At 41.6% G+C, this 17,868-nt stretch overlaps 1 protein-coding gene across 2 annotated transcripts in view; it reads right to left on the reverse strand.

Moving 5' to 3' along the window:
- Positions 1-8,560: 8,560 nt before the first annotated feature.
- The window catches only part of LOC133123846 (class I histocompatibility antigen, Gogo-C*0203 alpha chain-like), a 31,166-nt gene continuing 21,858 nt past the window's right edge, over positions 8,561-17,868 (reverse strand). For both annotated transcript variants that reach the window (XM_061234479.1, XM_061234478.1), the window contains exons 2-5: positions 10,371-10,616; positions 9,980-10,264; positions 9,177-9,449; positions 8,561-9,011 (exon numbers count right to left, since the gene is read on the reverse strand). In XM_061234479.1, the coding sequence (XP_061090463.1) occupies positions 8,860-9,011; positions 9,177-9,449; positions 9,980-10,264; positions 10,371-10,500 (840 nt within the window). In that variant the 5' untranslated portion in view covers positions 10,501-10,616 and the 3' untranslated portion in view covers positions 8,561-8,859. The remainder of the gene's footprint in view (positions 9,012-9,176; positions 9,450-9,979; positions 10,265-10,370; positions 10,617-17,868) is intronic.

The raw sequence follows: 17,868 nt of genomic DNA on the forward strand, positions 1-17,868 counted from the left end.
GGCCAATGAGCCAGGTCGTGACAGATAATGAAGTACATAATTTAATATCTTCTAATCCTGACAAACTTTACATTCAAATTAATAATATCAGGCAGGAAATAAAATGAAAGGCAGGCAGCTGGTTGGATTGGGTAAAAGTTTTTATGGCAACTGAAGGAGAACAATATTTACAACTTGTCTACTATCCATGCACACAGATACAGACAATTGCCAAAATATCCACTCACTGAGAACTTTATTAGGAACACCTGTACACCTACTTAGTCATGCGATTACCTAATCGTGGCAGCAGTGCAATGCATAAAATCATGCAGATATGGGTCAGGAGCTCCAGTTCATGTTCATATCCACCAATAGTGATTTTGACTGTGGCATGATTGTTGGTGCAAGGTACGAGTATTCCTGTAACTGCTGATCTCCTGGGATTTTCATCCACAACAGTCTCTTGCGTTTACTCAGAATGGTGCGAAAAACAAACAAACATTCAGTGATCGGCAGTTCTGCAGACGGAAATGGCTTGAGGATGAGTGAGGTAATGGAGAAGGGCCAGACTGGTCTAAGCTGACAGGAAGGTGACAGTAATGCAAATAACTGCACATAACATCAGTGAACAGATCTCTGAACACACAATGCGTCAAACCTCTAAGTGGATAGACTACAGCAGCAGAAGACCTAATGCGTCTAATAAATACCCAATAAAGTGAGTGTATATTTTCAAATAGAACATGCAAAATATGTAACTGAGGTGAAGGGTATAGCTTATTAAAGTACAGAACCGTATAAACATATTTACACTTACACAATGAGGCAACATAAAAGTAGTACAGTAGTATGTATGTGAAAATAGCAGTGTATAACAATATGTGGAAAGTTCTACATTAGATGTAGAACTGACATTACATCACTACTGACATTAGATCAATGATTGCAATTTATTACATACACAAAAAAAGATTACAATGTTATATACAGTGCCATCTGTAATGTTTCGGACAAAGACATTTTTTTATTTGGCTCTGTTCTCCACAATTTTAGATTTGTAATCAAAAATGCATATTCTCAGCAAATATTGAAGGGCATGTTTACAGACTTTGGTTTCACCATCTTGAAATTACAGTGTGTTTTATATATAGTAACAATAAACATCATATTTTTCTCGGCTTTTTCTTGCCTTTGGTTTGTATTATTGTTGGCATTAAACATGAGGGCCAGAATGTCCAAATTCCAATGAATGTCAAGAAAGCCATTATGAGACTGAAAAATTAAAATAAAAAGTCTGTAATGTCTGCTTTGTTATGCCAAACCTTAGGTGTAACAAAATCAACTGTTTGGAACAGCATTAAGGAGAGAGAACATGTAATGGGGCATAGGGCATGGCAAGCCAAGTAAGACCTCTACAGCTGATAGCTGAAGAATTCTCATCATAATGAATAAAAATCCCAAACATGTGTCCAACCGATCAGAAACACCCTTCAGGAGGCAGGCGTGGATGTGTCAGAGACTACTGTCCACAAAAGACCACAGTCATGTCTCAGTGGGTCACAGACTTCAACCAGTCATGCATACAGAAAATATGCAGTAAACATGACTGTAATTTACATCACATAAATATGTCCCAAACATTATGGTGCCCTGAAATGGGGGATTATGTATAAAAAGTGCTGTCATGTCTACATGGTGAAACCAGAATGCATAAAAATACCCTTTAATAAAATATGAGAACTTGCACTTTGAATCGTTTGTTTATGAATATAAAATTGTGGTGTACTGAGCTAAATTAATGTTTTTATCCCAAGCATTACGGAGGGCATTGCATATTACAATTCTTATGAACATATAAACACAACAACAGCAACAAAAATATCAATGAATAACTATATATTGTTGTTTGTAACAATATTAGCATGGTGGATATGCATAGGTATTAAAGGAGACTGGGCTTGGGACTGGGGCAGTTGGAATAGCCAGGGCAGGAGGGAAGGTGAAGGCTGGGTCTCCTGAAGTACTGGTATTGTTCCGATTTTGCCAAGGACTTGCATGGCATCACATCACACAGTATTAAAAGCACTATAGGTGCTAGTAACCAGTAGTGATGCCTCTTGCTATGGTCTACAGCCAGGGCCCATATCTTCCCGTCTGTGGAGGCAAAGAGTACATCAATAGGTTAGTTTGACAGCCACACTAATGTTTGATGCCACACTCGACGATAGTGGTCATGATTTTGTTCTCACAGTACTATTAATTTCATCTCGTCTTGCAAGTCAACATGAAATTAAACCAGGTTATAATCGGTGGACTTACCCCATTTGACCGTCAGATTTCCAAAATGGACTCCACAGCTATAGGACTCCTCAGTGCTGTTTGAGATGTCCAAGCTCTTTCTCAGCTGGCAGGTCCCATCCCCATTCGGTCTGATCCCAGTGGACAAAAGGCCATCTTTTTCAGCCAAGATGTCTTTATCCCGATACAACCCCACCGTCATGTTAATGCAGCGAAATCCTGAAACTAGGCAGGTAAGAATAACCTTCCCAGTGTTCTGGTATCTCTTAGCGAATAATGCAGCAGTGGGCTGAGCTGAAATAGCAAAAAAGGAAAAGGCTTAATATCCTGTGCACGAGGAAAGGCCTTTTTGGGGTAATGATGAACATGAAAATGTGCATTTGTATGTTTGAATGTTCAGGCTGTTTCAAGACAACTTTGTACTGTGTGTCCATTTTGAAAAGGTTGGTTTCCTCCGTAAAAAACATTGGAAAATAAGGTCACATTTTAAGTAAAGTACCATCCTCATTTTTTTTTAAAGAAGAAAGATAAAAACAATAATTTGGAAGCGTGCATGTAAAACACACTTTAATTTGCATATGTACTATCTGGGGCTCTCTGATTTCGTATAGCAGTAATTCAAATAATTCCCTAAATATTGCGAAGTTCAATTCTGATATCTTGGTAAAATATTTAATCTTTTTATAATACTGAGCAGCATGTAGCATAGCCAAGTGGCTAAGGTACGATGACTGTGACCCGGAAGGGTGCTGGTTCACACAGTAAGATCAGTGCATCTGTATAGCTGCTAAATAACGGCTAAATAACTAAGTATACAATTATAAATTGCCGCAGTGTGTTCTAATTCCGTAAGGGAGGAACATGGTACTAACGTGTCTCCTGGCTCTCCTTTTCTTCGAAGGACGAACTCCTCTTCACATGTCCCACACAGAGGATACCTAAGTAGATTGTGGGGGGCGGCCTGTAGCGTAGTGGTTAAGGTAAATGACTGGGACAGGCAAGGCGGGGGGTTCGAATTCCAGTGTAGCCACAACAAGATCCGCACAGCCGTTGGGCCCTTAGGCAAGGCCCTTAACCCTGCATTGCTCCAGGGGAGGATTGTCTCCTGCTTAGTCTAATCAACTGTACGTCTCCTGCTTAGTCTAATCAACTGTACGTCGCTCTGGATAAAAGTGTCTGCCAAATGTCAGTAATGGTATTTTTGATGATGTCCGGGTCACTATTCCACTTGGTTTCAATGGGGACAGCAGATCCCACTGAAGCCTCACACTTTTTCCTGGAGAAGTTGAAGGACAGGAAGTCCTCTCCATTCCATCCGAACTGTGCAAAGGTCCTCGTAATTCTTAAATACGGGTTTAGCTCGATCTCACAGCCGAATCTCCCCTGCAGGACGGCAGCACCTGAAACAAACGGATGTATGCAATGCTGTAGTTACCTCCATGTACTGGGACTTTAACTTTAATATATTACTTTTGTTTTTAAACCTCAAATATCGGGCTACTCACTCACCAGCCATTTGAATTCCTTTGTCATTTAAGATGGCAGTTCTGCCTCTGTCCCATTGCTGCATATTGAGGCGTCTGACTGTGTTCCACAGATCATGGCCGCCACCTTCACGCATCCAGTTTCGCATGGGCATGATGACCGCGCCATCGCTGCTGTAGGAGTCAACTGCTTCGCCATCGAGCCACAGAACTGAAGTGAACTCATAACGGGTCACCGCATTGTAGGTGCCTAAAATGGAGTGCACCTCATCTATACGCCGCAAAAGAAACAAACAACAAAAACACATGTAAAAACGCACGCACGCACTCACAGACACACCCTCTATATACTACAGTGCAAATAAAAATAAAAAACATACATTGAATGTACTATAGTCTATGGTGGGAGGATATACATGCCAGATTACGGGGTTAGCGAGGAAACTTAAGCGTTAGCCGTGGTTTTCCCGTACTACGAAGCGGAGTTACATCTGGGTAAAAATCGCCGGCTATCGCCAAACCGTGACTTCCCGTGTTTATAGGGGTGGCTATGACCATAGCGTGTACTATATCCACCAACCGATAATGGTAAGAAAGTTAGCTTAGCTTAAGAACGTTCTTAACGCGTTCGGGAAACGCGGCCAATGACGTTAAGAATGAGAATTTTATTGAAAAGGGGCCGCGTCACAGCAAGGTGGTTAAATTTAAATTTAAAAAAAGCATACATGGAATGTACTATAGCCTATAGCAGGAGGATATACAGACGGGATTACGGGGTTAGCGAGGAAACCTAAGCCTTAACCGTGCGTTTCCCGTACTACGAAGCTGAGTTGCATCTGGGTAAAAATCGCAGGGGGAACGCCGGGGGCTAACCTGGTCCAGGGCAGGTTATGGGTAGCTACCATGGGACACGACACGATTTGAGCTACACTTAGTGAATCTAGTGAATCGCGCTGAATTTCTCTTCAAGGTAGCAGTAGCGAAAGTGACAAAACGTAACTTACCCGAGTCAGTGCGCCGAACAATGACAGAGAGTAAGAAAATAAAGAAATTGCGATGAACGATAAACATTTCAGTGATCTCCGCCAGGATTTACTCGTTGACGCTTAACCGAGGCGGGTGGCTACGGCATCTCACTCCTTCCCAGATTTAAGTGAGGCAGCGCTTCCTCACTACGATTACCTATCCACATGTGGGGAGAAGCGACGGAGGCGTGGCTCCTACAGTCACAACAGCGTAAACTCTATCGCACTGACGAAACAGAGAGCTTCATATGGGCAAGTGTGGTTGGCTTTGAAGACATAACATAACATGTCTTCTTTCAGACTAGTGGAAAGAAAACGTTCAGAGAGAGCTTGATCGGATTTTATTGATATTTTATTCGCGCTTACATTTTTAAACCGACCGAACCGAAGGACAGTCAGGACAGTCTACTTACCTTAGTAAGTTACCTCCTCCGACAGCAACACGACCTTTCGTCGCGCAAATGGAAAGTGTCACAAGGTTTAAGACACTAAAGTGTTCAACACTTCCTGTAACCGTTCAGAAATCGATTAGTGTAGGCTAATCAGGAAACACCGTTGTCAATTTAACAGACTTAGTTTATTGCAAATATATTGCAAATATTCTCACATTCTCATTCTTGCTGTTGTTGTGTTTATATGTTCATAAGAATTGTAATATGCAGTGCCCTCTGTAATGCTTGGGACAAAAACATTAAATTAGCTCAGTACACCACAATTTTATATTCATAAACAAACGATTCAAAGTGCAAGTTCTCATATTTTATTAAAGGGTATTTTTATGCATTCTGGTTTCACCATGTAGACATGACAGCACTTTTTATACATAATCGCCCATTTCAGGGCACCATAATGTTTGGGACATATTTATGTGATGTAAATTACAGTCATGTTTACTGCATATTTTCTGTATGCATGACTGGTTGAAGTCTGTGACCCACTGAGACATGACTGTAGTCTTCTGTGGACAGTAGTCTCTGACACATCCACGCCTGCCTCCTGAAGGGTGTTTCTGATCGGTTGGACACATGTTTGGGGATTTTTCTTTATTATGATGAGAATTCTTCAGCTATCAGCTGTAGAGGTCTTACTTGGCTTGCCATGCCCTATGCCCCATTACATGTTCTCTCTCCTTAATGCTGTTCCAAACAGTTGATTTTGTTACATCTAAGGTTTGGCCTAACAAAACAGACATTACAGACTTTTTATTTTAATTTTTCAGTCTCATAATGGCTTCCTTGACATTCATTGGAACAACTCTGGCCCTCATGTTTAATGACAATCATACAAACCAAAGGCAAGAAAAAGCCTAGAAAAATATGGTGTTTATTGTTACTATGTATAAAAAACACTGTAATTTCAATATGGTGAAACCAAAGTCTGTAATTATGCCCTTCAATATTTGCTGAGAATATATGTCCTAAACATCACAGATGGCACTGTATATAACATTGTCATCTTCTTTTTGTTTATGTAATAAATTGCAATAATTGATCTAATGTCAGTAGTGATGTAATGTCAGTTCTACATCTAATGTAGAACTTTCCACATATTGTTATACATGGCTATGTTCACATACATACTACTGTACTACTTTCATGTTGCCACATTGTGTAAGTGCAAATATGTTTATACAGTTCTGTACTTTAATAAGCTATACCCTTCACCTCAGTTACATATTTTGCATCTTCTACCAGCTGCCTGCCTTTTATTTTATTTCCTGCTTGATATTATTCATTTGAATGTAAAGTTTGTCAGGATTAGAAGATATTAAATGATGTACTTCATTATCTGTCATGGCCTGGCTCAGTGGCCGTGACAAAGAGGGAGACGCACACTGACGCATTTAAAAAACAAGGTCAAATTTATTTGAAATAACCAGTTAAAAAAAATGTGTAGTGTGAAAGTCAGTTGCATCAGTAGTGTGAGTGAGTGGATGTGTGAAAAGTATGCTGAAGCAATGTTGTCTGATGCAAACCCAAAAAGAACCAACAGGTACGTGGGCAGAGAGTTCCCTCCTTCAGACAAAAGTCAGGCACATTTTAACATCTGGTCACAGGTGCTCCCCATTGCGCAAACTACCTGGTACTCCGCCAAAAAGGCACCTGTGAAGTAACGCCAGAATAAGTAGCACAGAGCAGGGGGCTGTAACATATCCCTAATTTTAACATTTTGAAACAGTAAAATAAAAAAAATAAAAAAACATTTACAGAGTTACAATAATAGCCATTAAAAACAATGTACTTAAAACAAATTGCATATCCCATATTGTTCAAAGTGAACAGTGGGGGACAAAGCCAAATACCTTAATTGTATTTGAGATAACTATTAAGTGGAATGATGGCAGAAAGGATTTCCTATCCATAGTGAAATGGAGGTGGAGATCTAATGACACAACAAACATGATTATGGGACAATTCTACAAGGAAATAGTTTCCATTTTTTATGTCATGGTTTGCCAAAGGGCGGATTCGAGCCGTCGTGACCATCGTAGGGCTCTACACCGACACGCGGCTGGCCCCGGCGGCGGACGATATCGCGGCGCTGTTCCGAGATAAACGAATGTGTATGTAATAAATTGCAATAATTGATCTACCGCCAGTTTAAATCCTCTGCCGATGTGATCTGGATCTGGTGGCTCTGCCGAAATCTGGCAGAAACTGGTGGATTTTTATGTAATTTTTTTTTAGGTTCCTTTGTTTAGTTTAGTTTGATATTGGAGTGGGGACAGGTTGTGAGTATATCTGTATCTAGGGATATACAGGGCGGGGTTCGTGCGAGGTTGTGGCCTGCTCTGTATTTTTAATAAATGTTTTGCCCTTTACCTGCTTTGTCCTGAGCTCCTTGTGGTGGGTGGGTTCTGCAAAGAGAATAATCGGACTGTGGAGGGGGCGGGAGTCAGTAGGTGCTTTTCCCGCTCCTGACATTAGTTTTCCTGTTATTTTGCCAGCGGTGTTTTCACTTGATTGGCAGTGTCTAGTTATACGGCCGGTTTGCTCCCCTATTCTTTGTACCTGTAAATGTTAGCTTTCCTCTGGGGTCCTCGTCGCACTTGTCCCTGTGTTTGATTTGCACTTCGTTGTTCGTCGCTCTGGATAAGAGCGTCTGCTAAATGCCTGTAACGTAATTTAATATATACACTTTATATAGCATCGCGCATCAACACCATTTAGAATTGTCTTTCACTGCTTGTTTGTACCATTGTGTGTTTTTTAAATGGTACGTATATATGCTTGCAAGCAATTCCATCTCTCTGACCATTTCTTCCCATTATACACTCCCAATTGTAGAGTGAACTTACATTTTACAAACAATAAAAAAATTATCCATGAAACAATTCTAGTCGTGAGGCACACTAAGACAATTACAGTAATTGTGCACTAGATGGTGGTATTTGAGTCCTCAACAGGCCATCTACAATTATGCTACAAGTGTTTGACCTACAGGCGACGAAATATGGGCTGACCATGGATCACGAGAAGACATAGAGATATTGAGACCCATGTCATCAGAGTTGGGCTATTCTCAAAAATACAGAACACTAACATTTTGTTAATGTTGTAATGATGCAGTTATTAATATGAATATGAATTCTGAAAATAAATAAATAAATAAATGAAAGAATGAATAAATAAATAAAATAAATTTTTCTTTTCGATCCCGCCTGTCGAAGAGTCCCTGAGCAAGACCTCCAACCCCCAAATACTCCTGAGAAGCTGGTTGGTGCCTTGCATGGCAGCCAATCGGCGTTGGTGTGTGAGTGTGTGTATGAATGGGTGAATGAGAAGCATCACTTATACAGCACTATACAAAACGAAACAAAGGAACCAAAAAATAACATTACATAATTGAGGACAAATGCAAAAATCCTCCAGATCCTGCCATATTTCGGCAGAGCCACCAGACCCAGATCACATCCGCAGAGGAATCAAACTGGCGGTAGGACTGTGGTTGACCCCAGGACCTCCTTGCTGTGGGGTGGCGGTGCTACTCACTGCACCATCCGTGCCGCCCTACGTAACAACATGTATGCAGCAATTCCCTCAGTGTGACTGCAAGATAAGATGCGAGGGTCACACTTCTGTGGTGAATTTGTCCTGTTTCACAGCTGTGAACCATATGAGCATCAGCATCAAAATTAAAAGCACTATAGGTGCTAGTACCCATAGTAACCAGTAGTGATGCCTCTTGGTATGGTCTACAGCCAGGTCCCATATCTTCCCGTCTGCAAAGGCAAAGAGTACATCAATAGGTTAGTTGGACAGCCACACTAATGTATGATGCCACACTCTACAATAGTGGTCATGATTTTGTTCTCACAGTACTATTCATTTCATCTAGTCTTGCAAGTCAACATGAAATTAAACCAGGTTATAATCGGTGGACTTACCCCATTTGACCGTCAGATGTCCAAAATGGACTCCACATCTATAGGACTCCTCAGTGCTGTTTGAGATGTCCAAGCTCTTTCTCAGCTGGCAGGTCCCATCCCCGTTCGGTCTGATCCCAGTGGACAAAAGGCCATCTTTTTCAGTCAAGATGTCTTTATCCCGATAAAACCCCACCGTCATGTAAATGCAGCGAAATCCTGAAACTAGGCAGGTAAGAATAACCTTCCCAGTGTTCCGGTACCTCTTAGCGAATAATGCAGCAGTGGGCTGAGCTGAAATAGCGAAACAGGAAAAGGCTTAATATCCTGTGCATGAGGAAAGGCCTTTTTGGGGTTATGATGAAAATGAAAATGTGCATTTGTATGTTTGAATGTTCAGGCTGTTTCAAGACAACTTTGTACTGTGTGTCCATTTTGAAATGTAAAGTAAAGTACCATCCTCAATTTTTTTAAAAGCAAGAAAAACAATAATTTGGGAGCGTGCATGGAAAACACACTTTAATTTGCATATGTACTCTCTGGGGTTTTGTATGGCTCTCTGATTTTGTATAGCAGTAATTCAAATAATTCCCTAAATATTAAATTCTGATATCTTGGTAATATTTCATCTTTTTATAATACAGAGCAGCATGTAGCATAGCCAAGTGGCTAAGGTACGATGACTGTGACCCGGAAGGGTGCTGGTTCACACAGTAAGATCAGTGCATCTGTATAGCTGCTAAATAACGGCTAAATAACTAAGTATACAATTATAAATTGCTGCAGTGTGTTCTAATTCCGTAAGGGAGGACCATGGTACTAACGTGTCTCCTGGCTCTCCTTTTCTTCGAAGGACAAACTTCTCATCACATGTCTCAGGCAGAGGAAGTCTAAGTAGAATGTGGTATTTTTGATGATGTCCGTGTCACTGTTCCACTTGGTTTCAATGGGGACAGCAGATCCCACTGAAGCCTCCCACTTTTGCCTGGAGATGCTGAAGGACAGGAAGTCATCTCCATTCCATCCGAACTGTGCAAAGGTCCTCCTTATTCTTAGATACGGGTTTAGCTCGATCTTACAGCCGAATCTCCCCTGCAGGACGGCAGCACCTGCAACAAACGGATGTATGCAATGCTGCAGTTACCTCCATGTATTGGAACTTCAACTTTAATGTATTACTTTTTTTTTTTTAAAGCTCAAATATAGGGCACTCACCAGGCATTTGAATTCCTTTGTCATTTAAGATGGCAGTTCTGCCTCTGTCCCATTGCTGCATATTGAGGCGTCTGACTGTGTTCCACAGATCATGGCCGTCACCTTCACGCATCCAGTTTCGCATGGGCATGATGACCGCGCCATCGCTGCTGTAGGAGTCAACTGCTTCGCCATCGAGCCACAGAACTGAAGTGAACTCATAACGGGTCACCGCAGTGTAGGTGCCTAAAATGGAGTGCACCTCATCTATACGCCGCAAAAGAAACAAATGATAAAAACACATGGAAAAACGCACCCAGACACACCCTCTATATAGCACAGTGCAAATAAAAATAAAAAACATACATTTAATGTACTATAGTCTATGGTGGGAGGATATACAGGCGATATTACGGGGTTTTCCCGTACTACGAAGCGGAGTTACATCTGGGTAAAAATCGCAGGGGGAACGTACAGTGGGAGCAATAATTATTTGATCCCTTGCTGATTTTGTAGGTTTGCCCACTTACAAAGAATGGAACTGTGTAGAATTTTAATCATGGGTACATTCTAACATCGAGAGACAGAATATCACAAAATAATCCACAATAACAACATCATATAAATTTTATACATTTATTATCGTATTTTTGCATGAAATAAGTATTTGATCCCTGACCAATCAGCAATAATTCTGGCTCGCACAGACCAGTTAGTTTTCCATTAAGAAGCACTCCTAATCTCAACTCATTACCCAAAACACCTGTGTCAGGTGTAGCTGTAGAAAAGACACCTGTCCACACAATCAATTAGATTCCAACGTTTCCACCATGGCCAAGACAAAGGAGCTGTCTAAGGACATCAGGGACAAAATTGTAGACTTGCACAAGGCTGAGATGGGCTACAAGAAAATAAGCAAGCATCTTGGTGAGAAGTTAACTGTTGGAGCAATTATTAGAAAATGGAAGAAACACAAAGTCACTGCCAATCTCCCTCGGTCTGGTGCTCCACGCAAGATCTCGCCTCGTGGGATATCAATGATCATGAGAAAGGTCAGGGATCAGCCCAGTACTACACAGGAGGAGCTTGTTAATCACCTGAAGGCATTTGGGACCACAGTCACGAAGAGAACCATCAGTAACACACTACACCGTGAAGGATTAAAATCCTGCTGCGCACGCAACGTTCCTCTACTGAAGAAGGCACATGTACAGGCCCGTCTGAAGTTTGCCAAAGAACACCTGGATGATCCAGAGGAGGCCTGGGAGAAGGTGATGTGGTCAGATGAGACCAAAATAGAGCTATTTGCCATCAACTCGACTCGCCGTGTTTGGAGGAAGAGAAATGCTGAGTACAACCCCAAGAACACCATCCCCACTGTGAAGCATGGAGGTGGAAACCTTATGCTTTGGGGGTGCTTCTCAGCTAAGGGGACAGGACGACTTCACCATATCGAGGGGAGGATGAATGGGGCCATGTACCAGGAAATTTTGGGCGACAACCTCCTTCCCTCAGTGAGAGCACTGAAAATGGGCCGTGGATGGGTCTTCCAACATGACAATGACCCAAAACATACGGCCAAGGCAACAAAGGAGTGGCTCAAAAAGAAGCAAATTAAGGTCCTGGAGTGGCCTAGCCAATCTCCAGACCTAAATCCCATCGAAAATCTGTGTAAGGAGCTGAAGCTTCGAGTTGAACGAAAATCCCTCCCAAGATCTGTGCAAACCTGGTGAAAAACTACAACAAGCGTCTGACCTCTGTGCTTGCCAACAAAGGTTTCGCCACCAAGTATTAAGTCCTATTGTTCTATGGATCAAATACTTATTTCATGTGAAAATATATTAAATGTATAACATTTATATGATGTTATTGTGGATTATTTTATGATATTCTGTCTCTCAATGTTAAAATGTACCTAAGATTAAAATTCTACACAGTTCCATAATTTGTAAGTGGGCAAACCTACAACATCAGCAAGGGATCAAATAATTATTGCTCCCACTGTATGTCCACAGCTGGTCCAGTCACTAAACCGTGACTTCCCCGTGTTTATAGGGGTGGCTATGACTATAACGTGTACTATAGCCACCAACCGATAATGACGTTAAGAATGAGAATTTTACTGAAAAGGGGCCGCGTCACAGCAAGGTGGTTACAATCTACTGTATGTGGAAGCGGCAGAAAGAAAATAAATAAATTGCTGTGAACGATAAACATTTCAAAACTCAAGGCGAGACACGGCAGGCAAAAACATCGGTTTTTCATGCACTGGTCAATTTTTAGATTTTGAGCTATTTAGCTTCCATAACTTGTCTACTTTCAGACTAGTGGAAGGAAAACGCACAGAAAATCGTAAAAGTAGTTTTGCCAAGTACGCTACATGGCATCACATGACTATGGACTGGTTTCACGACTTTCCTGTTAGCATGCCGCGGGTAGTTTGAAACCTAGAAATGAAATGGTCAAAACGCCAAAAATCCGTGTAAAAGCTACTCACAAGAGACATTGCCAATTAGCTACGGCCAGAAGAAAAAAACGGGGAAAATGCGTGTGACAGTGATCATGCCAGAGAATCACCCGCTGTCAGTAATGTAATGGCTGGCTTGTAATGTATGATTATTTATTGTTCCGCAGCTAAATCTTTTTTCGTTTGTGCTTCGCTGTCGATCATAGCTGTTGTCATACAGTTTTAGTTGTGAACTACCGAACGAGATTCAAATGCGAATCAAGTCGTAGGCTATTAAGTGGATTAACGTTACTGTTAACTTTAATACGAACAACGGTATGGTAACAATGAAACGTGCATTTAGAATCACGGGATAGCAAAATACGCTATTCACTTTTCAATTCAATACATGACACAAAAAGTAACACCGCATTTCAGAAAAAGAACATCATACCAACAGTAAAATATGGTGGTGGTAGTGTGATGGTCTGGGGCTGTTCAGGACCTGGAAGACTTGCTGTGATAAATGGAACCAATAATTCTGCTGTCTACCAAAAAATCCTGAAGGAGAATGTCCGGCCATCTGTTCGTGACCTCAAGCTGAAACGAACTTGGGTTCTGCAGCAGGACAATGATCCAAAACACACCAGCAAGTCCACCTCTGAATGGCTGAAGAAAAACAAAATGAAGACTTTGGAGTGGCCTAGTCAAAGTCCTGACCTGAATCCTATTGAGATGCTGTGGCATGACCTTAAAAAGGCGGTTCATGCTCAAAAACCCTCCAATGTGGCTGAATTACAACAATTCTGCAAAGATGAGTGGGCCAAAATTCCTCCATAACGCTGTAAGAGACTCATTGCAAGTTATCGCAAACGCTTGATTGCAGTATGTCCCTAAACCGTGACTTTCCCGTGTTTATCGGGGTGGCTATGACCATAACGTGTACTATAGCCCCCAACCGATAATGACGTTAAGAATGAGAATTTTATTGAAAAGGGGCCGCGTCACAGCAAGCCCCTTTGAACAATAAACATTTCAAAACTTAAGTTGCATCCACGCTAAAACGTCTGAAAGAACAAGTCGGACATATACTGTATGTGAAAGCGACTTACCCGAGTCAGTGTGCCGAACAATGACAGAGAGTAAGAAAATAAAGAAATTGCGATGAACGACAAACATTTCAAAACTTCATGCGAGACAAGCCAGCCAGAGATCTGCTGGGGGGTTTACGGGATACGACTGTGCCCAGATTTGAGTGACGCGGCGCTTCAACTGAAATCTAGGCAGGAGCCACGCCGTTTGAGAAGCCACGGAGGCGTGGCTCCTACAGCCGCAACACAGCATACAATCTATGGCACTGACAAAAGGGGGAGCTTCACATGGGCAAGTGTGGTTGGCTTTGAAGACGCGTAACTTACGTTTTGAAATGTTTATCGTTCATCGCAATTTCTTTATTTTCTTACTCTCTGTCATTTTTCGGCGCACTGACTCGGGTAGGTCACGTTTTGCCACTTTCACATAGGCTACTTGGAAGAGAAATTCAGCAAGATTCACTAGCGACTGTGGTCTAAGTGGCGTGAAGTGCAGCTCAAGTCGTAATAGCCGGCAGATATCGCACAGTATACAGCCAGCATAACTGCGATGTACGCCCCAATAATATCCAGAATATGGTGTTTCCTGATCTAATTGTTTTAATGGATTTTTAAATTGTGTAATGCATTGGACTGAATAGTGAATATTTTGCTTTCCCGTGGTCGCTACCCACTTTATAGCAGCTACCCACTGTAAAAACGCTGGGACAGTTTTGGCTACCTGCCAACGGTTGGTATGCATGGACATTTATTAAACATGGCCTAATTGTTAGGTTATTATCATTGAATGTTTAAAATAAACAAACGGTAGCATTTTGAGTATTTGTCGTGTCTTTCGTTTGCCGCAATGTAGATGCGCACTATAAACGAAGTGTGCCGGAGAGAGCAGTCTTCAGGTAAAAATCTTTGTAAAATATTTGTTGTTGCTCTGACCTTGTTCGGCGCACTGATTCGGTAATTTAACGTTACTTGCTTGTGTTTGTGGGCCGCCCCACAGTGGAAATACAGCAACAATTGCTGGGAACATGATTTCACAGAAGTGACTGTACAATATTAAAAATATGGGCCTATAGAGTAAACGTATACCCCCTTTCATTTGATAAAAATGTACTGTTTCTGAGTTATGAGCTATGCAAATGAGCTGGTTGGCAATTGACAGTCTATGGCAATGTCGCCCCAGGGTAGGGTAGGCCTATATGACGACGAAGAAGTTAAAAATGAAAGCCTCATAGGCAAATAGCAAAAAGTAACATAATGCCAGGGACAAGGATTGGTTATCGAATCAATTAATTGTCCTCCAGTTTATTTCTGTTGGAATTAGACTACATATTCTAGAAACGTGACTTGATACAGCATATTCACAAATATTATGTCTGTAGGAGCCATTTAGGCCTACATGCTAGTTTTGTTTAATTTTTAATTCTTAATAATATTGATTGGTTTGATTTGATTATGATGACATTTGCTTTATTTTTATTTATTTATGTTGTCATTACCCCCTTGTGTTCGAATTGATATGTAGAATATAAAAGAACAGCAAACGGGGTGCCTGCTGGGAGCAAATAGGTTTTCAACGGCAGTATCAATGGCTGAGGCTTATTGCAAATGTATTTTTGGAGGCAGTAAATGAACGTTTATTTTAAACGTTTTGTTGACTCCGTTTTGTTATGGAACTGTTTGTTGGGACCTCCGACTCACCCAAGTAGAGGCGATTTGGATCCGTTAAGACGCCTCTACAATGTCTGAAGCGAAAAGGGTTTATTCTTAAGCTCTGAAGTTTATAATTGATGGCTATTGATGTCGGCTACTGTATTCTCTCCCTTGAGAATCTAATTTATATTTTTCGAGTGGAACTTTAACCACGAAGAAAGTTAGCCGATTAATTTGATCCCCGCCCAGCGAGAAAACCCCCGAGCTCTACGGGAGTGTCCTGGCGAGACGTCTATTTCCGATAGCCTGTGCAGGACCTGCCCTGCACCAGGTTAGCTGTGGGCATACGTTCCCCCCGGCGATATATACCCGATATATATAAGTAAATCAGCTTCGTAGTACGGGAAACGCACGGTTATGGTTAAGGCTTAAACCCCGTAATCTCACCTGTATATCATCCCACCATAGACTATAGTACATTCAATGTATGTTTTTTTTAAATAAAATTTTAATTTGCACTGTGGTATATAGAGGGTGTGTCTGGGTGAGTTTTTCCATGTGTTTTTATCGTTTGTTTCTTTTGCGGCGTATAGATGAGGTGCACTCCATTTTAGGCACCTACACTGCGGTGACCCGTTCTGAGTTCACTTCAGTTCTGTGGCTAGATGGCGAAGCAGTTGACTCCTACAGCAGCGATGGCGCGGTCATCATGCCCATGCGAAACTGGGCACCTCATCCATACGCCGAAAAAGAAACAAACAATAAAAACGCACGCACACAGACACACCCACTACAGTGCAAATTAAAATAAAATAAAAAACATACATTTAATTTGCTATAGTCTATAGCTGGATGGTATACTAACGAGATTACGGAGTTAGCGAGGTAACTTAATTTCTAACCCTCAGTGTCCCGTACTACGAAACTGAGTTTCTGGGTATAGCCTATCGCCGGGGCTACGTATGCCGCGCAGCTAACCTGGTCCAGGGCAGGTTATGCATCGGCTTGAAACATATAAAATAACCACCCTTTGACCGATCAACTCATTGGAAATAGACGTCTCTCCAGGACAGACGTGTAGAGCACTGCGATGACGCCATCCGCACTTGACGAAAACCGTCGGTCGCGCTATCCGCTCTTGGAAATTTCTATGCGCGTCTACATTGCGCTTTACGGTTGTGTCACGGTTTACGGATTTTGGTGTTTCGATAGCAATATACAGCTAAAATCTCCACGACTCGCTCGTTCAATAGTTCAAATTATACCATTTGGTTATTTTAAACACTCGATGATAAATACTCCAAAATAGTCATTATTTTTATTTTTTTTAATCTATAAAAATCAAAGGTCGACTCGAACTGTTCTCAGAATTCCACAATAATCCTGAAAACCATTGCATGTATCCTTGCATATCGATTACGTGGGTATTTAGAACGATGGAATAGCAAACTCTTCAGCAAAAGACTCACTATTCAATTAAATACCTTAAAAACTCCCTCCCCTACCGTGAAGCTTCCACGCTTCTCATTTTTAAAGTACCTATTGTTATATATATATTTTATACTAGGCTTAGTATAAGTAAGTAACTAAGTAAATGTTATTTATATAGCACCTTTCGCAGACGGTCACAAAGTGCTTCTGGTACTGTCAGGCAAGGGGACAGGCTTGGTGCTACAGCTGTGGCAGGAGGGAGTTGTGCGGCTGGTCTTGGGCTGGAGCTCCAGGCCAGGAGGGTGTGCGCAGGAAAGTTGGGCTATGTGTGGACTGATGTCTATGTTGATCAAAGCCAATAGATTCAGTGATAGACAGGAATGCTGATCTGAGATTGCTTCACGATTGCTTCAACCGGACATCGTTAGCGCTGACATGAATAACAATTTTCGAAAATGTACGATTACCCTAAGCCAGCACTTTTAAATTTGCCTCGATGTCGGTCGCCCTAGCCCCAGGAATACATTGCACTATAGTCGCTGGTGTCGCTAAATTCACGTTTCTTAAAATAGAGTCGCCAATTACCAGAGTTTTTTCAACAGGTTTCACAGCCGGTGCGTTGCTGAGGGGGGAGAACCTGTTTGAAACGTGAATGGGCTGTTGGTGGACTGGTGACTTAAGTTTTCGACTACGTTCCCGAACTGTAATCCACCCGCCTTGCTGCAAAGGCTCTGCCGGGTACTACCTGGAGAGACTAACTTGTGCATCCGGAACCGAGAAGGATTCTATGAACTTTTCACTATCTAGAATTTCGTATAAGGTACGGATGCGAGTTTCCGATTCAACAATCTCCGTCAGCCTAGCATTTAACCTACACTTATCACAGGAAAGTTATTAACTC

Source organism: Conger conger, chromosome 3 (genome assembly GCF_963514075.1).
Source record: "Conger conger chromosome 3, fConCon1.1, whole genome shotgun sequence".
Taxonomy (NCBI): Eukaryota; Metazoa; Chordata; class Actinopteri; order Anguilliformes; family Congridae; genus Conger; species Conger conger.